Source organism: Euleptes europaea, chromosome 4 (genome assembly GCF_029931775.1).
Source record: "Euleptes europaea isolate rEulEur1 chromosome 4, rEulEur1.hap1, whole genome shotgun sequence".
In the NCBI taxonomy this organism is placed as follows: domain Eukaryota; kingdom Metazoa; phylum Chordata; class Lepidosauria; order Squamata; family Sphaerodactylidae; genus Euleptes; species Euleptes europaea.
Window position 1 is genome coordinate 3,452,816 of NC_079315.1, and position 20,319 is coordinate 3,473,134.

Sequence of the window (20,319 nt, forward strand, 5' to 3'; positions counted from 1 at the left end):
CTGCCAACTTGGAAGGCTTTAAGAGGGGCATGGACATGTTCATGGAGGAGAGGGCTATTCATGGCTACTAGTAAAAATAGATATTAGTCCTGATGCATGCCTGTTCTCTCCAGGATCAGAGGAGCATGCCTATTATATCAGGTGCTGTGGAACACAGGCAGGATGGTGCTGCTGCAGCCGTCGTGTTTGTGGCTTCCTAGAGGCACCTGGTTGTCCACTGTGTGAACAGACTGCTGGACTTGATGGGCGTTGGTGGGCCTTGGTCTGATCCAGCGGGGCCTTTCTTATGTTCTTAAGGTCAGCATTGTCTACTCAGACCGGCAGCAGCTCTCCAGAGTCTCAAGCAGAGGTCTTTCACATCACCTATTGCTTGGTCCTTTTTAACTGCAGATGCCAGGGATTGAAGCTGGGACCTTCTGCATTCCAAGCAGATGATCCACCGCTAAGCTGTGGCCCCTCCCTATTATGTTTGCTGTTCTCTCTTCCAATGGGAATTTTATTTTTTTAATTTATTTTTAAATTTCTAACCTTCCTTCCCTGGCCAAGCCCAGGCTCAGGGCGGGTAACAGCACTAAAATCACAGATATCCACATATAACAATAAAACATCTAAAACCTTAATTATAATTTCACAATTTCAGACCCAGTGTGGTGGTGTGGTTAAGAGCAGTGGTTTGGAGCGGTGGCGTCTGATCTGGAGAACCGGGTTTGATTCCCCACTCCTCCACGTGAGCGGTGGATGCAAATCTGGCGAACTGGATTTGTTTCCCCGCTCCTCCACATGAAGCCAGCTGGGTGACCTTGGGCTAGTCACAGCTCTCTCAGCCCCACCTACCTCACAGGGTGTCTGTTGTGGGGAGGGGAAGGGAAGGTGATTGCAAGCCGGTAAAACTCTTAGAGAACTCTGTGACTTGCCCAAGGTCACCCAGCTGGCTTCGTGTGGAGGAGTGGGGAAAACAAATCCAGTTTGTCAGATTAGCCTCCGCCGCTCCTGTGGAGGAGTGGGGAATCATACCCGGTTTCTCCAGATTAAAATTCACCGCTCCAAACCACCGCTCTTAACTGCTACACCATGCTGGCTCTCAAAACCAGCACCGTAAACCTGATCCAGTACTCCAGCAGTAGTCGGACCGCTGGCTGTGTATGTTCTCAGAGCGAGTGGATCTCTATGATGCAAAAAAGAGGAAGGCGTTTCTTCCATTTTGGACCTTGAAAGGCCAGCTGTGGGTGTGTTTGGCTTGGAAAACACAAAGCTCTCCGCTTCCTTTCACATGAACACATGAAGCTGCCTTGTACTAAATAGTAAATACTAGTAAAAATGGATACTAGTCATGGTGTGTATTTATTCTCTCCAGGATCAGGGCAGCATGCCTATGAAATTAGGTGGTGTGGAGGCCAGGCAGGACAGTGCTGCTGCAGTCATCTTGTTTGGGGGCTTCCTGGAGATACCCGGTTGGCCACTGTGTGAACAGACTGCTGGACTTGATGGGCCTTGGTCTGATCCAGCAGAGTTGTTCTTATGAATCAGACCCTGGGTCCATCAAAGTCAGTATTGTCTACTCCGACTGGCAGCGGCTCTCCAGGGTCTCAGGCAGAGGTCTTTCACATCACCTGCTTGCCTAGTACCTTTAACTGGAGATGCTGGAATTGAACCTGGGACCTCCTGCATGCCGAGCAGATGCTCTGCCACTGAGCCACAGCGCCTCCCCTCCTTTCGTTTCTGCTGTGGCTTGGTGACATGTGAGGGAGAGGAGAGGTAACCGTCAGAGACCGGTTAGCAAAGGCACCCGGTGTCCTCTTAGCTAACCTGTCCTTCTGTCGCTGGTCCCCCCCCCCTCCTCCAGCAGAGCTCATCGTGAGCTGCTGGAACAGGCAGCTTCCAAAGGATTATTTGTATTCCGCGCGGCAATGCTTTCTAATAGCAAACTTTTAATCAAAAGGAGAGCCTTTCTGGAAGCCGCCTGCATGGGCTGCAGTGAGAAATCCTGCCCATTTTATTACAATGAGGGAGAAACTGAGGGTGGCAAGGTGAGCGGAGCTGCCCCGGAGAGTCACCGGGGGTGCCGTCTCGGTGTGCCCAGAGTTGCGATGCCGTCTGGCTGCAGATGGGCTGTGGTGGATGCTGTGGGGCGCTCCCCCCACCTTTAGAACATAAGAAAGGCCATGCAGGATCAGGCCCATCAAGTTCAGCAATCTGTTCTCACAGTGGCCAACCGGGTGCCTCTAGGAAGCCCACAAACAAGGTAACTGCAGCTGCATTTATCCTGCCTGGGTTCCACAGCATCTAATATAACAGGCATGCTCCTCTGATCCTGGAGAGAATAGTTCTGCATCATAAGAACATAAGAAGAGGCCTGCTGGATCAGACGAAGGTCCATCAAGTCCAGCAGTCTGGTCACACAGTGACCAACCAGGTGCCTCCAGGAAGCCCACAAACAAGGCAACTGCAGCAGCATTTATCCTGCCTGTTTTCCACAGCACCTAATATATTCGACCTGCTCCTCTGTTCCTGGAGAGAACAGATATGCATCATGACTAGTAGCCATTTTGGCTAGTAGCCACGGATACCCCTCTTCTCCATGAACATGTCCACTCCCCTCTTTAAGCCTTAAAAGTAGGGAGGATGGTGGTGGGGTGAACTTATTCTGTGAAAGTGGAGCCTAGTATATGGGGGTGGGTGGGAAAGATTTCATGTCAGTTCTGATATTTCTTTGAGAAGCAGCTCCAATTTCAGGGAAGGGTCATTGTAAAGAAATGGATCATGGAGGAGAGGAGAAAGATGTAAGTCGCTTTGGATCCTCGTTGGGAAGAAAGGTGGGTTATAAATGCAAACAAATAAATCTTGTAAACTGCTTTTCATTTCATTAAATTAGGTCTGCGTCAAAAGCAGGCTGCATTTGCGTGGACCCTTTTCTCAAAAATTGTGCTTGCTTTGAATTTGGGGAGGGGGTTGTATACCGTCCTAAGTAGTACAATGGTGTTCAGAGCCCCTTGGAACAGAGTGGTCAGCTGCAGTACTTCAGTCAAAAAAGCTCTGCTCACGACCTGAGTTCGATCTCGACGGAAGTTGGTTTCAGGTAGCCGGCTCAAGGTTGACTCAGCCTTCCATCCTTCCGAGGTCGGTAAAAGGAGTACCCAGCTTGCTGTGGGGTCAAGTGTAGACGACTGGGGAAGGCAATTGCAAACCACCCCATAAACATAGTCTGCTTAGTAAACGTCGGGATATGATGTCACCCTGTGGGTCAGGAATGACCCGGTGCTTGCACAGGGGACTACCTTTACCTTTACCTACGATAGTGTTCAGTAATACAGGTAGCTAGGATCACCTATGTTACTTGGGCAGGAAGTTTCACGCTTCCCTCTCCCGTTGGGCTCCACCTAGCCAAATCTGTCTGCATAGTGCCACCATCCTCCTTTTCGCAGCATCCTCTTTAATTGGGTCAGTACCCCCCCATGTGCTAAATGAGGATGAAAAGGGTGTAGTAATGGGGGGGGGGAGACGTTCAGCAGCAGAAGAGGAAAACAACGTCAGCAGCGAGACTTAAAAATAAAAAAGGTCACCAGTAAGGCATTTCAGAAAATACCTTGAGTCTTCTGAGACGTTCTGGCTTTGCCCTGGGGATGGAAAGCCCTTATACTGAGCAGTTTTCACTTTACGGGGTGCTGGTGGATCTCGACAAGGCCCGGCTTGGAGAATGAAGATCTCCAAGAAAGATAAAGAAAGGTGAAGAAAGATGAGCATGACAGATGAGGAAGAAAGATAAAGAAAGATGAGCATGCCTAGTATAGTAAGTGCTAGGCATACTCATCTTTCTGTGAGAAGATGGTTGAAAATTTCTTGTGTTCAGTGCATTCTCTGAGAGCCAGCGGGGTGTGGCGGACTCTAATCTGGAGAATTGGGTTTGATTCCTCACTCTACATGAGCAGCGGACGCTAACCTGGTGAACCGGGTTGGTTTCCCCACTCCTACACTTAAAACCTATACGGGAAGCTACTGGACATTGACAAGGCTATCCTTTATGAAGCATGTGTAAATACCTATTGAATCCAGGAAAGCCATAACCCCGTCTTGAGATAAAAATCCCATCTTGAGAGCCACTGTGGTGTAGTGGTTAGGAGCGGTGGATTCTAATCTGGTGAACTGGGTTGGTTTCCCCACTCCTCCTCATGCAGCCTGCTGGGTGATTGTAAGCTGCTTTGAGACGCCATGAACACATGAAGCTGCCTTATACTGAATCAGACCCTTGGTCCATCAAAATCAGTATTGTCTACTCAAACCAGCAGCGGGTCTCCAGGGTCTTAGACAGAGGTCTTTCACACTACCTACTTGCCTAGTCCCTTTAACTGGAGATGCCGGAGATTGAACCTGGGACCTTCTGCATGCCAAGCAGAGGCTCTACTACTGAGCCACACCCCCTCCCCTCCTTAAGGTAGAGAAAAGCAGGGTATGAAAACCAACTCTTCTCTTCCTCCTCTCCTTAACTGTGAATTACTTTCTTCTGTTTATCTCGAATCTTCAATCTATCAGTTTCATCGAGTGACCCCAAATTCTATCTCCAAGTGCATTGGAGAAAACTCTTCTCTTTCATGCCCCCCACCTCAGTTTTCTTCTCCCCCCCCCAAACTAGAGTTTCTCTAATGTAGTCTTTTCTCGTAGGGTAGGTGCTTCTGCAGTCTTCAGATCGTTTTCATTTTTATGTCTTCTAGTGATATCCTTTTTGAGACAGGGCAAACACATCTGGACACGGGATTCCAAATGTGGGTGCTGGAGAGGCTTACAGAAAAACATTATGACTCCGGCTGTTTTATTTTTAATCCTTTTCCTAATAATGCCTAACATGGACTTTTCCTTTTCCACCAGCGCTAGTCACTGACGTTTTCACTGAGCTATCCACCATGTCCCCAAGATATCTTTCTTGGATAGTCAAAGGCAGTTCGGATCTCAGCAGGGTATATGTGAAGTTTGATTTTCTCCTCCACATGTACATGACTTACTGTATTTTTCCGTGTATAAGACGACCCCTATTTTTTTCAACCCAAAATAAAGGAAAAATAGGGGTCCTCTCATACATGGGGGCAAAAGAGTCCTGTTGCCCTGGCTGGTCAGCGTCTGGCATTCAAACCTGTTGCTGCTGACCGGGCCGGGTGGGCGGCAACCAGTTTGAACACCGGACACTGGCCGGCCAGGGCGACAGGACTCTTTCGCCGCTCCCTTTCTTCCCTGCCCGTCAGCTGACTGAAGAGAGCGGGCCCTGGGCGACAGGCGTCCCGTGTTCAAACCAGTCACTGCCCACCCCGCCCGACAGCTGACGGGTGGGGCCGGCGGTGACTGGTTTGAACACTGGATGCTGGCCGGCCAGGGCGACCGGCCTCTTTCCCCACTCGATCTCTTCTCTGCCCATCAGCTGTTGGGCGGGGAAGAGAGTGAGTGGAAGAGTTATGTTGCCCTGGCCGGCCAGCGTCTGGCGTTCAAACCGGTCACCGCCCACCTGGCCTGGGCAACAGGACTCTGTGGCTGCTCACTTTCTTCCCCGCTGGTCAGCTGAGGGAGGGCATCTTGGCCACATGAGACAGAGAAGTTTACAGAGTTCTACCTCAAATTCAGGTTTAAAAAAAATCAGGAGTGTTATTTTTTTTTGAACCAAAGAATGAGGTAACAGAATGGATTTGGAGGCTCAGAAATGGCTTCTCTGGAAGAGGTTGGTTATGACTGTTACATTCATGGAATCATAGAGTTGGACCACCAGAGTCATCTAGTCTAACCCCCTGTGCAATGCAGGAAATTAACAACTGGCTCTGCCCCCCACACCCCCTGTGACCCCTATTTCACGCCCAGAAGATGGCAAAAAAAAACCCTCCAGGATCCCTGGCCAATCTGGCCTGGAGGAAAACTGCTTCCTGACCCCAAAGTGGCGATCGGCACTACCCTGGGCATGCAAGAAAGGGCCATGAGAGCCAAACACTAACGCAACCGTTCCTGTCCTCCCTCTCATGATCCTAAGGCATAGAATCAGCCTTGCTGACAGATGGCCAATCTAGCCTCTGCTTAAAAACCTCCAAAGAAGGGGAGCCCCCCCCCCAAGGAAGCCTGTTCCACTGAGGAACCGCTCTGTTAGAAAGTTCTTCCTAATGTTTAGCTGGATTTAATTTCAACCCGTTGGTTCTGGTCCAAGCTTCTGGGGCAACAGAAAACAACTCAGCACCATCCGCTATATGACAGCCCCTCAAGTACTTGAGGATGTACTAAGCGATCTTCTCCCATATCTGGGTGCTCCTGGACTTTTCCCTGGTGATACTAATAGTTCTCTGAATTCTTCTCTGCAATAATGAGGATTATAATTTGGGCTGCGTGTTTTACAGAAAATCACGAGGTAAGCCAGTGCACATTGTATGCCAAGAAAAACTGAATTCACCCAAATGTATAAATACATGTAAATCAAGAAGAGATATGCAAACTGGCTTTTTAAAACCTTTGCTTTCCAGTTTTGTTTTGCATTTCTGATTTTGCAAACGGGGAGGGGGGAAAGAGCAGTGCTGGGCATTCAAGTCCTACCCACAGAGACTAGAAACTAGAGATGTACACCAAACCTGCAGGTGTTTGAGCATCCTGACACGTGACCTGGTACCTGTGCGTTTCTTCAGCAGTGTTCTCCTGTCCAGTTGCTCCTCTTCTGCAGTTCACAAGCAGAACGGTGAGAGGTCACGTTCCCCAAAACATTTACACACCAACTGGGAACACGTGTGTGTGTGTGTGTGTGTGTGTGTGTGTGTGTGTGTGTGTGTTAAGTGTCGTCAAGTTGCTTCCGACTCATGGCGACCCTATGAATCAGTGTCCTCCAAAATGTCCTATCTTTGACAGCCTTGCTCAGATCTTGCAAACTGAGGGCTGTGGCTTCCTTTATAAAGTCAATCCTTCTCTCGTTGGGTCTTCCTCTTTTCCTGCTGCCCTCAACTTTTCCTAGCATGACTGTCTTTTCTGATGACTCTTGTCTTCTCATAATGTGACCAAAGTACGGCAGCCTCAGTTGAGTCATTTTAGCTTCTAGGGTCAGTTCAGGCTTGATTTGATCTATAACCAACTGATTTGTTTTTGGGGGGCAGTCCAGGGTATTCGTCACACTCTCCTCCAACACCACATTTCAAAGGAATCCACTTTCTTCCTATCAGCTTTCTTCATTGTCCAGCTTTCACACCCATACACAGTAACAGGGAAAACGATGGCATGAATTAACTTTATCTTGGTGGCCAGAGACACATCCTTACACTTGTAGTGTGTCAAAATTCACGGAGGAAACTCATAATTCTCAGTCCAGTTATGATCTTTGGGGGGGGGGCAGCATTGCTACCGTATTGCTACTGGAATCCCCCCCCCCCGGGTTCCTGAGTGTTCAGCTGATGACGTCCGCCAGCTTTCAAGCACATCTCCACGAGAAGGGCTAGAAAGTTTCTTGCAAAAGTTGGACGTTCTTGGGAAGCTGCACTTGGCACTTAATATGTGCTTCTGCTGAATCAGAAGCCTGGTTGTAAACAGTAATTAATATGGCAGGGAAGTTTGAAATGTCATTACTGTTAAGATGTTTTGGTTTATTGGGGGAAATCTAAACTCCTGTAGGCCCCGTCTCCATAGCTTGCAGTGTGGTAAGGCAACGTTCACAGATGTGAAGGGAAGGCGTTTGCAATTTGAGCAACAGGGGCAGGAACCTTTTTATGCCGAGATTCTCGGTGTTCATCTAAGGAGGGGTGCAGAAATTTTCTGACTCTCTTGCGCTTGTAGCAGAGGATTGAATGTGGCTGCAAAGGAGGCCAGAGGAGAACATGCCCCGAATCGGTTGCCTTTTTCAACCGTCGTGTTTGTGTCTATCATGGTGATTTTTATGTGTGGGTAAACCTGTCTGTGATTGAGAATAAACACAACCATGCTGTCAGCTGCAGGAGGCATCTGCCAAGTTAATACCAGGCCAAGTAGTTATTTTCTAGGTAAACGTGCCCGTTAGCAGCGACCCTTTCGCTGTGATCCTTGATTCCGAACAGCTGGCCCGAACAGCCCCGTCGGCTTTAATCTAGTATTATTGTTCTGAAAATAGAGAATGCGGAGCAGGAAGGTCACCAAAAAGGAAGCATCGTGATATTATCCCTGCGCGTCGGACTTAATACGAGTTAACTCTAAAGAAATAGCAAAACAAAAAAATAAGCGTTTAAAACTCTTTGGAACTTTAAAGAACTTCATGTGCAAGGCAGGTAAGTAGTTGTTAGGGGTGATGGTGTCTCATGTATTTGGCCAGATTTGCACCTGATCTCTTTCTGGTTTTTCGCCTCACTTTGTTTCCATCCTGCCCAGAGAGATGAATGAACATCCAGTAAGGAGGCCTTCGATTCCTCACCTCTTATTAGCACTGGTGATTCCTTCTTGCCTGCCTTCCTCCTCTTCGTCCTTATAGATAGAGGTCTATCAAATTATGCATGGTGTGGAGAGAGTGGACAGGGAGAAGCTTTCCACCCTTTCTCATAACACCAGAATGCGGGGTCATCTGCTGAAGCTGGAGGGTGACAGATTCAAAACAGACAAAAGGAAGTATTTCTTCACGCAACGCATAGTTAAACTGTGGAACTCCCTGCCCCAGGATGTGGTGATGGCTGCCAACTTGGAAGGCTTTAAGAGGGGAGTGTACACGTTCATGGAGGAGAGGGCTATCCAGGGCTACTAGTCAAAATGGATACTAGTCGTGATGCGTACCTCTTCTTTCCAGTACCAGAGGAGCAGGCCTATTATACTAGGTGCTGTGGAACACAGGCAGGATAATGCTACTGCAGTGGTCTTGCTTGTGGGCTTCCTAGAGGCACCTGGTTGGCCACTGTGTGGACAGACTGCTGGACCTGATGGGCCTTGGTCTGATCCAGCAGGGCCTTTCTTATGTTCTTATGGAGAATGGGGCTATCCATGGCTACTAGTCCAAATGGATACTAGTCATGATGCACATCTATTCTCTCCAGTTATCAGAGGAGCCTACCTATTCTATTAGGCGGTGTGGGACGCAGGCAGGATAATGCTGCTGCAGTCATCTTGTTTGTGGGCTTCCTGGAGGCCCCTGGTTGGCCATGGTTGAACAGACTGCTGGACTTGATGGGCCTTGGTCTGATCCAGCATGGCCTTTCTTATGTTCTTATGTTTAGGGCAGTTGTGGATGCCAAAAGGGTGGGCTTTGGAGGAACATTCTAGGGGGAGGGAACGTGTTCCAAATGATGGCGAGGGCGCAAAGGGAAGACGTTTCTCCATCTCTAGTGGGGCCGGCCCCGGTTAGCAGGGATCAAACGTGCCCGTTCTTCAGTTTCCTGCTTTTGTCTGTTTTTGTTGTTCGCAGTGCGGCTTCATGAGAGTATTTCGGAGGAAGGATTCCACTACCTCGTCTTTGATCTGTAAGTGTGCTCCGCTTGGCTTTGATCCTTCGGTCGGCAACGCCAACCCGTGGGCTACCCTGCTGAATAAAAGATGCGTGCCATCCACCGCCTCGCATTCCTCCCCCCCATCCTGCTCCTCCCGTTCCCCATGCTAGGGCTGTGTTGGTTTGCTGGGCCCAGGACTGCCCCGACATAACATTACAATACAATACAATCTCCTTTACTGGCATAAAACTGGCCCGACATAAATAAATAAGTGGTCGGTGCTGATAGAAGGTAAATATAAAAAACCCCTTCCAGGAACGTGTGTCTTTCTGCCAGGATGGCAGTGTAGAGACAACCGAACATGTGATTTTTTAAAAAACATTTTTTATTACAGCCAAAGGCCAACATAAAATATAAAATATACATCCTATGATAAAATTATACAGCTCCCGCTTAACAACATTTCATCCGTACTAATCAATCTGAAGGTTTGCCCATAAGGTCTTTGTTCTTCATCAATGCCTTCCGTTTCCAGCAAACATAATAGCAAAATTTTGCTACAGAATATGAAATATAAGTTTCAGTAGATATTCTACCAGGGAGGCCTCAGAGGTGTAAGAACATGTGATGATTGCAAGATTTATAATCAAATTCGGCAAGAATTGATACTACCCATTTCGGCCAAAGATCCTTTCAAATTGTCAAAGATCCATCCAATTCATGAAAATACTTTCAGACAGGAAGAATTAGATGTTATAAAGTCGCCAAATACGCAAGGCTAGCTTTTAAGCATAGAAGCGCTTGGTCTAATTCTGATAAGGGAAGTGGAATATATCCCTGAATGGGTAACACTAAGTAAATATTTAACTTTATAGTAAAAAAATTATGCTAAATAGTGTTTTGTGAACAGATGTATTGCTACATTTTATCCTTTTAATCATGTTGATTCTTTTGAATATTTGCTTTGCTGGTCAATGGCCGTATTAAATTAAATTAGTATCAAAATCAATCAAGTTTAATTTGATACAGTATCAGCTCTGAATAAAAATAAAAGTTAGGTTAAAATAATAAAAATGAAATAATAAAAGTTGATGATTCTGGGAGGGATGATTTGAAGAAGAGGAGTAAAGATCTTCTATGGGGGGAAAGTTAAATTAATAAAAAAGTGCATTCCATACCGGAGGAAACTTAGATCTCTGTGCAGAGAGCAGCCGGAGTTTGCAGCCCGTCTAAATTTATGTGACTCCTTGTTTTACAAATCTTTTGTCAAGTTTTTAGCAATAGTTGCACATTTCTGTCTCTGCATTTTATTTGGAAGGCAAAGCTCTTTGTGAGGGATTTCGGCTACCTGCAGTCTTGCTGCGTTTTAGCAGCTGCTGTGACTTTTACCAACTACAAGTTGAGTATCCCTTGACATCCGATATCTGGATTGATCCGAAAGCCAGACGTTTTGAGCCAGCGTGCTGGCATTACTCACAGGTGCTCAGCAGCGCCACTGATGGTTCAATGTACACAAAAAATATTTTAAAATATTGTTTAAAATTACATTTAGGCTATGTGTATAAAGTGTATATATACAATGTAAATGAATTTTGTGTTTACATTGGGGTCCCATCCCCAAGATATCTCATTATATATATGCAAAAATGCCAAAATATTAAAAAATAAGGAAAGATCCCAAATACAGAGCCAATGTGATGTAAGTGGTTAAGAGCGTTGGTGTGGAGCGGTGGACTCTGATCTGGAGAACCGGGTTTGATTCCCCCACTCCTCCACATGAGCTGCGGAGGCTAATCTGGCGAATTGGATTTATTTCCCCGCTCCTCCACATGAAGCCAGCTGGGTGACCTTGGGCTAGTCACAGCTCTCTCAGCCTCACCTACCTCCCAGGGTGTCTGTTGTGGGGAGGGGAGGGGAAGGGAAGGCGATTGTAAGCCCGTTTGAGTCTCCCTTAAGTGGTAGAGAAAGTCGGCATATAAAAACCAACTCCTACTCCTCCTCTCCAGCTCTTATCCTTCTCCTTCTTCTGCTGCTGCTTTTGCTGCTTCTGCTTCTTCTGTTTCTTCTTCTGCTTCTTCGGCTTTTTCTGCTTCTTCTGCTGCTGCTTCTCCCAACTATAGGAAAACTTGCAGAAACCCCAGACTTGTCCCACCCAGCCCCATCTTTACCCGCTTCTCCCCCTCGCTTCTGCTCTCTCCTCTAGATGGTGTCAGGACGCTGTGTGGACCGGACGCACGTCCCATCTCTCAGTGCTTCTTGGACAGCACGGGCTCTCAAGTGTCTTGTTTTTGTTTCTTTGGCCCTTGCCTGCATCCACAAGAGAGAATAGCTTTAATCAAGCTAAATAGCATTCCGAGTTGGCTTTGATCTGGGCATGCCCACTGAAAAGCAAATTCGGGCATTCAGTGGTTTCTGGGAGGCTTTGAAGCAGATGTGAAGAATCCCCTTTGTGGCTTTTGTGCTTCCTCTTTAGCCGGATTGTTTCTCGGGCCATATATATATATATGGCCCGAGAAACAATCCAGCTATATATAAGGCCGTTGTATGCCGTATATAGTTAGAACAGAGAGTCTGGCGGGGGAACGTCTCCTTCCCAGATTTTTACAGCCTCCCAAAGGACCATGAAGTGCTTTATCCTTTTGGCTTGTGTTTGCTTCCAGGGTCACCGGCGGGGAACTCTTTGAGGATATCGTTGCCAGGGAATACTACAGTGAAGCAGACGCCAGGTAAGGGCGTGGCGCCGAATTCCCCCGTAATTTCTTCTGGCCGTACTGGGAAGCGCAGCCTGCCTCAATGCTGTCTTCCTGTGACCTCGTCTGTGCATTAACTTTGCTTTTGCGCAGTTAGAATCGTAGAATCATAGAGTTGGATGGGTCCATAGAGGCCATCTAGTCCAACCCCCTGGTCAATGCAGGATCAGCCTAGAGCATCCCTGACAGGTGCTTGTCCAGCCTCTGCTTGAAGACTGCCAGGGAGGGGGAGCTCACCACCTCCCTAGGAAGCTGATTCCACTGTCAAACAACTCTTACTGTAAAATAAATGTTCCTAATGTCCAGCCGGTACCTTTCTGCCCGTAATTTAAACCTGTTATTGTGAGTCCTATGATCCTCTGCTGCCAACAGGAACAACTCCCTGCCCTCCTCTAATGAACAGCCCTTCAAATACTCCAAGAGAGCAATCGTGTCCCCCCTCAACCTCCTCTTCTCATAGGGTTTGGTCTCCAGGCCCCCGATCATCCTCGTCGCTCTCACCGTTGATCTCCAGATGACCGAGATAATTCCCCCTGGAGAAAACGGCTGATTTGTAGGGTGGACTCTGTGGCATTATACCCTACTGAGCTCCCTCCCCAAACCCCATCCTTCCCAGGCCCCACGCCCAAAATCTCCAAGGATTTCCCAACCCGGAGCTGGCAGCCCTTCAGATACTTGAAGAGAGCAATCATGTCCCCCTCAGGCTTTTGCAGGGCCCTGTATGTGTTATATATGGCATTAGATTTTATCCTAAAATCATTATATACATATTTTGTACTTACATAATTTTTAGAGTGTATAACCTGTGGCCTTGGATGTTTATTTCTTGACCCTTTGGGTACTTAATTCTATTGTTTATGGTTAAGTTCCCCCCCCCTTTGTTGTTGGTGTAGGATCTGTAAGAGCCAGGTTCGAATCTCCGGTCAGCCATGGAGGCTTGCTGGGCTTGGACCTTGGGCTCATCACACCCGCTAAGCCTAGCCTACCTGACAGGATGGTTGTGAGGATAAAATGGAGGAGAGGAACCTGCTTTGGGTCTCCACTGGGGAGGAAAGCATGGTATAAATGGAGGAAATGAATCTATTAAATGTTTGTTATATGGATACCAGAAACAATTGAGAGAAGATAATAATGAGAGACAGAGGCCGTTTATGCTTGGTAATTAGCAGTGCGTTTCAGGCTGAAGTGCCCCGTATATTTTTTTGCGTTCTTCACGCTGAACCGTCATTCCAGAAGTCACTGCGAAGCCGGCGCATACCTGCTTCGCATTTCTTAAGAGCCCCTTTAACGCGGCCTTTTTTATTTGCTCCGCCCTGCCTCAAAGCATCCACTCAAGGAAGCATGAAGAATCACAGCCGCTGGTTAGCTATGCAAACAAAGATTGCCAATGGCTAAGCAAATGAAGGAATGAAGGAGCAGGCAAGTGAGGGTGGTGGAATTTGTTTGACTTTCTCCTCTTGTATCGGGACCGTGAATAGGCATTTTAAAGTTTGGATTTAAAAAAGGAGCTTTGAGCGAGCATCAAAATCGACCCTACATAAATGGCCTGAGAATTTAAGTAACCAAGTATATTCTGGTAATAGAAACACACTTATGCATGGCAACAAAACTCCAGTTGTCTGTGGTGGGCACGAACGCAGCTTCTTGTCAGGCTCATGCACTCCCTTCCCTATACGATTTGAGACATTGTGGTTTGAGAAGTCTTGAATCAGGTTCCAGTTCATCGTAATGTCTGTCTGGGCCAGCTGGAGCTGTTGACTCCCCACTGACCGTAGCTCTCCACTGGGATGACGCTGAAGTTTAAAATGCCAGTTTGGGGAGCAGAAGGTAACTCCAGTTGGCCCGGGCGACTGCGTTCAAATGTCACAGCAAATTGGCGTTGGAATTGGAGCAGGGAGGAGAGGACAAACAGCTGCGTTCCTGCCCATCACAGATAGAGGATTATTGCGATGTCTGAATGTGTCTAGTGAGGGGCAAACTCTGGTTTGTGCCGTGAAAAACCGGTGCTTGGTTTATTTGTGTGTGTGCGTGCGCCTCCCTTCCCTTTTCAGATGGGGCCGAGGCTGAACATTTGCTGGTTTGTCCTAGCCTCAGTTTACTGTGACATCCAAATCCGGGTGCTTCAGCAAACTGGGGCTTTCTTACTCAGGCTCTGGAATGATAAACAAAGGAGTAAACCTTTCCCTTTCCCTTTTAAAAAGAATCCTGGCTGGCCCATAATTTCCTGTTGGGTGATACTCCCAGATTTGGACATGGCCAGACAAGAAAGCTGATAGGAAGCAAGTAGATTCCTTTGAAATGTGGTGTTGGAGGAGAGTGTTACGGATACCCTGGACTGCCAAAAAAAACCCAAAGCAGTGGGTTCTATATCAAATCAAGCCTGAACTGACCCTAAAATGACTCAACTGAGGTCACATTTATGAGAAGACACTGGAAAAGACAATCATGCTAGGAAAAGTGGAAGGCAACAGGAAAAGAGGAAGATCCCACAAAGAGATGGATGGACTCTATAAAGGAAGCCATGGCCCTCAGTTTGCAAGACCTGAGCAAGGCTGTTCAGGATAGGACGTTTTGGAGGACATTGATTTATAGCAGGGGTGGGGAATGTCAGGCCCAAGGGCCGTTTAAGTCCCATGAGATCATTTGGTCTGGCCCTTCGTGGGTCCTGGCAGATCTCTAGCTCAGAAGGATCTAAGACTGGCGATCCGCCCCCTCCCGTGGACAGGAATAGCCTCTATTCAAGGCAGATATGAGTTTGTTTTGCTGAGGAAAGGAACCTTTTTTCCCCCTTGCAGAAGAGTCGTTAGCCATGGAGCTGCTAGGACCGCCCAAGAAACTGTGCTAACCCTTTCCCACCTGGTCCGTGGAGAAACGTATTCCCTCTGTACTACAAGAGGGCTGGGGGCGGAAGTGGCAACAATAAAGGGGTTAAAGGGGGCAGGCCCAGAATGCGCGGGGTGGGGGGAGGAGAGAATGTGTGGTGGGGGGATGCCCGGTTGGTGCAACAGACCATCTTGTGCCACCAGGTGGGTGAGTGCGCCACCAGTTGGATGCCTGTCCGGGCCCCTCTTTCCGAGCGGTTGTCCCCGGTTCACCCCCTGCTCCCCCCAGCCTCCCCTTCCCCCAGCCCAATTGGTCTCCCGCTGCCCAGTGTGAGTCATTCCTAGCTGCCTTGTCCCTCCGCTGTTCGGAGCCGCATTCCAGAGCAGGCCGAGGGAGGCAGCGGAGTTGGTGCCAATCTGACTTTCCTCCGTCCCGTTGCTCTTTTGCCATTTTTGGCCAGAAAGTCTCTTGCTTTGGAGCCGTCTCTGTTCTAATTATATACTTTTCCCCCCCTGTTCCTGGGATGGAAGAGATAGTCACGGCCGGCCCCCTTTGGCTGGGCGGTGGGGAACAGCCATGTCCTTTTCCCAGAGCGACTCTCTGCCCTCGGAGCAAATCCTACACACATTCCCCGGGCTGCTCCTCCAATCGCTGGCCCCCAGAGAGATTGGCACGATGACCCGCCTGACTTCTTTGGCTCCTTCGGTGCCAAGGAGCCGGGGTGGGGGGGAAGAGACTGCAGATTTCTCCTCCCCCCCCCCAACAAACACCCCTGGTGTGATGCGGAACCGCTTAAAAGGCAAACACCTTCATGCACCAAAGAGATTTGTTTCCTTGTCCCAAGGCACTTAACGTGTGCTAGCTGCCAGCATGGTGTAGTGGTTAAGAGCAGTGGTTTGGAGCGGTGGACTCTGATCTGGAGAACCAGGTTTGATTCCCCACTCCTCCACGTGAGCGGCGGATGCTGATCTGGTGAACTGGATTTGTTTCCCCACTTCTCCACATGAAGCCAGCTGGGTGACCTTGGGCAAGTCACAGCTCTCTTAGAGCTCTCTCAGCCCCACCGACCTCACAGAGTTTCTGTTGTGGGGAAGGGAAGGGAAGGTGATTGTAAGCCGGTTTGAGTCTCCCTTAAGTGGTAGAGAAAGTCGACATATAAAAACCAGCTCCTCTCCTCCTCCTTCTGCTTCTGTTTCTTCTTCCTCTGCTTCTTCTGCTTCTTCTGCTTCTTCCTCCCCTCCTTCCGAGCATCTGGGTACCTCTAGGATGTTGCCAGTCGCTCCCAGAAATTCATGTGCTTCCTTCCCCCCCTCTCCCCCCCCCGTGGCACACGGTGTGTGGGTGTGTTGTTGTCCTGACGGGATGCTTACAAATGACACGTTGCTCCTCTCTCTGCAGCATCAGTGTGAAAACAGAGAGGGCGGAGGGGGAGAATGCAGGCAGCAGATTTTCTGCCCTCTCTTGGCGTGTGGCACTCAAACAGGGGAAAGGGGGGAGCTGAAGATGTTGGCTCAATGGGTTGTGTACTTCAAAGGCTCCTGGCCCCTCTCTGCAGGAGCATCAACCTACTAATGGGCTCGATGTGTTTATTGCTCTGAGCTTTCCACACCGGCAGGTGGCCAGTGCGCTCCTTTCCAAGAGTAATGGGGGAGGTTGGCATTGGGTTAAACGCACAAACAGTCTTCTGGACGCGGGCCAGTGCAGCCTGGATCGACCGATGGGTTTTGACCTTTAGGGTGGGGTGTTCTGGGGCTCTCTCATTCGGATACCTAAGGGCGACGATGTGTAATTGCACCATGGTTATGTGTGTGTGTTAAGTGCCGTCAAGTCGCTTCCGACTCATGGTGACCCTGTGAATCAGTGTCCTCCAAAGTGTCCTATCTTTGGCAGCCTTGCTCAGATCTTGCAAACTGAGGGCTGTGGCTTTCTTTATTGAGTCCATCCATCTCTTGTTGGGTCTTCCTCTTTTCCTGCTGCCCTCAACCCTTCCTAGCAAGGCTGTCTTTTCCAGTGATTCTTGTCTTCTCATAATGTGACCAAAATACGACAGCCTCAGTTTAGTTATTTTAGGGTCGGTTCAGGCTTGATTTGTTTTTTGGCAGTCCACGGTATCCGTAACACTCTCCTCCAACACCACATTTCAAAGGACCATGGTTATAGGGTGTTAGATAACTAGAAGGTTAATATTAATAGTTCATAGAGAATGTAATAAGAAGAGGGGTAGCATAAAGCAGATGCCTGTAAGCGGTAGTTAGATTAATTTTAAATTGAGTTTAAATATTGATAAAATAGCCATCAATAGTATATAGGCAGTAATGATAAAAGGTAGTAAGAATATTAATCTTATATTTGAAGCATAATGAATGGCTCTAAAGATATGTTTCCTTTGGAAGATATGATATTTTGTATGAATGGGTATGTATGTGTTTTATTTCTTACTTTAATAAAAAAAATGGGGGGGGGAGGTTCTAATGCAGTGACCCAGATTAAATCCAACTGTAGGGTTGTTGTTTTTTTCTTAATTGCATCCTATTTTTTTAAACCTTTAGTGAAGCATTAAGACAAATCCATTTCTAGTTTGCCAGAAAAACTGGCTCAGATACATTTTAAAAAATCCAACCAAGGGATCTACTACATTCTTTGATACCAACAATTTCTCTCTGTGTCAGCAAACAGGAGACTTGTGACATTTTTCTGGCTTTGCCTACAAGAAAGGTGTATTAGGAAAGGTACTAAAGAGAAGTACTAAAGGTACTAAAGAGAAGCTCATAAAAAAAATTTGGGAAAACATACTGGGCACCCTGTTTAAACTGGGCTTGTGACCCCTTTATGTGCAGAATTGGCACTGTGGGAATATGCCAGGCACATGGGAGTTGTTGCGATAGCTCTCCAAAGCACTGTGGGGCCGAGATCCCGGCTTCTACAAACGGCAAGAACGGTGTGGGGAAATCGGAAAAGTACCGTGGTCTTCCGCGTGGCGCAGAGTGGGAAGCTGCAGTACTGCAGTCCAAGCTCTGCTCATGACCTGAGTTCGATCCCTACGGAAGTAGGTTTCAGGTAGCCGGCTCGAGGTCGACTCAGCCTTCCATCCTTCCGAGGTCGGTAAAATGAGTACCCACCTTGCTGGGGGTAAAGCGTAAACGACTGGGGAAGGCAATGACAAACCACCCCATAAATGTAGTCTGCCTAGTAAATATTGTGATGTGACGTCACCTCATGGGTCAGGAGAAGACTGAGAGGTGATATGATAACCATCAAGTACTTGAAGGGCTGTCATAGAGAGGAGGGTGCCTAGTTGTTTTCTGTTGCCCCAGAAGGTCGGACCAGAACCAACGGGTTGAAATTAAATCCAAAGAGTTTCTCTCTAGACATTAGGATGAATTTTCTAACAGTCAGAGCGGTTCCTCAGTGGAACAGGCTTCCTCGGGAAGTGGTGAGTGCTCCTTCCCTGGAGGTTTTTAAGCAGAGGCTAGATGGCCATCTGTCAGCAATGCTGATTCTATGAGCACAGGCAGATGATGAGAGGGAGGGCATCTTGGCCATCTTCTGGGCATGGGTAGGGGTCACTGGGGGTGTGGGGGGTAGTTGTGAATGTCCAGCATTGTGCAGAGGGTTGGACTAGATGACCCTGGTGGTTATGATTCTATGATTCTAAGACCCGGACTACCTTTACCATTTTTTACCATGATCTCCCCAGGACCACCAACAGAGAAGCAGTAGACACATTGGACATCGTTACAAATGTCCCTTATTTGTTGAATGTGTGTTGCTTATTTTTGCATCTTGATCCTGCTGGTTTTGTTTGTAAGGTGCTTCTCTGCCTCGGGAGCCTTGATTGTGGTTTCTAAAATATTATATAAAACGAGTAACGCTCTTCTTCTTTTTTTTCTTTTTTTCTCCCTTCCTGCCCTTCAGCCACTGCATTCACCAGATTTTGGAGAGCGTCAATCATATTCATCAGCATGATATTGTACACAGGGACTTAAAGGTAATCCTCGCCGAACGCCTTTTAGGGTCTGTTTTAGAGGTCAGGGCTGGTGGACGCAGATTGAATCAAGTCGGTCACACGCTCTCTTTTTCTAACTCAGCTGTTGGGGGAGGGCAGTTGCAGCAAGGGTGGGCTCGTTTGCTCAATAATAATTCGTTTAGGGCAGGGGTGTCGAACTCAGTTGTTACAAGGTCCGGATATGACGTAAATTGTCACTTGGTCTGGCTGGGCCGTACCTCGCCGTCCTAGATCAAGAGTGTTTGTGGGGGGGGGGGCTGCCTCAGCTGGCTTGCGGGCTGGATCCAGCCCATGGGCCGTATATTTGACACCCCTGCTCTAGACAATCCACGATGGCCTCGTTGTCTCACCATGATCCGGGAGATGCAAACTTTAAAGTAAACACTGGCAAAGCCAATTAATGATATTCTTTTTTACTTCTTTATTTGTTTACTTAATATTCAAGCATGCTTGAAACAATAACACTCTTTCATTTAACAGTCTTTTATAATTGACACCTCGGGACTGGTGTGTGTGTGTGGCAGCCCACATCGGGAACAAGGGGTGGTGGCTACCTTGGCTGGCTCGCTGGCCAGAGAAGAGCTCTCAGGGGGGCCGGATCTGGCCCGTGGGCCTTATGTTTGACACCCTGATTTAGGTTTTCTCTCCAGGCACAGTTTCCAATTCAGAAGTCAACGTGAAGTCAATTCTCATACTCGTATTTGTGGCAGGACACAACTTGTGTGAAAACAGAAATTTTGAATGATCTTCAGGGCTCTGTGCCCAAAGTTACTGTGTTCCCGCTATCCCACTGGGGCCCCTGTCTGTCTCCCCCCTGCCCCAGTAAAAAGGGGTACACCGACACAGAAGAGTCTGTTCCCCTTGGTCTTTTCATTCTCCCTCGCCCCATGACAGTTTGCAGCAGTTCCAACTGTGGTTTGTACGGAAGGTATTTTTTAGAAACAGAGTGACAGTAATTACCCCCCCCCAAGACTGTGCGCCTGGGGAGAGGCCTGTGTGTTGTCTCAGAGCAAAAAAACCCAATGCAGGCTCGATCCTTAAGCACAGGAGACAGAAAACAGCATGGGGTGAGTTGGTTGCAAGCGGAATCAAGAAGAAGAAGAGCTGGTTTTTATATGCCGACTTTCTCTACCACTTAAGGAAGAATCAAACTGGCTTACAATCACCTTCCCCTCGCCACAACAGACACCCTGTGAGGTAGGTGGGGCTGAGGGAGCTCTTAGAGAGCTGTGACTAGCCCAACGTCAACCAGCTGGCTTCATGTGTAGGAGTGGGGAAACAAATCCAGTTCACCAGATTAGTCTCTGCCGCTCCAAACCACCGCTCTTAACCACTACACCACGCTGGCTCCAGATAAAAA

The 20,319-nt window shown here is 48.0% G+C and overlaps 1 protein-coding gene across 37 annotated transcripts in view; it reads left to right on the top strand.

The window, feature by feature from the left end:
- The window catches only part of CAMK2G (calcium/calmodulin dependent protein kinase II gamma), a 177,014-nt gene that overhangs the window by 93,271 nt on the left and 63,424 nt on the right, over window positions 1–20,319 (top strand). For all 37 annotated transcript variants that reach the window (XM_056849143.1, XM_056849152.1, XM_056849150.1 and 34 more), the window contains exons 4-6: window positions 9,359–9,413; window positions 12,041–12,106; window positions 18,869–18,941. In XM_056849143.1, coding sequence (XP_056705121.1) covers window positions 9,359–9,413; window positions 12,041–12,106; window positions 18,869–18,941 — 194 coding nt within the window. The remainder of the gene's footprint in view (window positions 1–9,358; window positions 9,414–12,040; window positions 12,107–18,868; window positions 18,942–20,319) is intronic.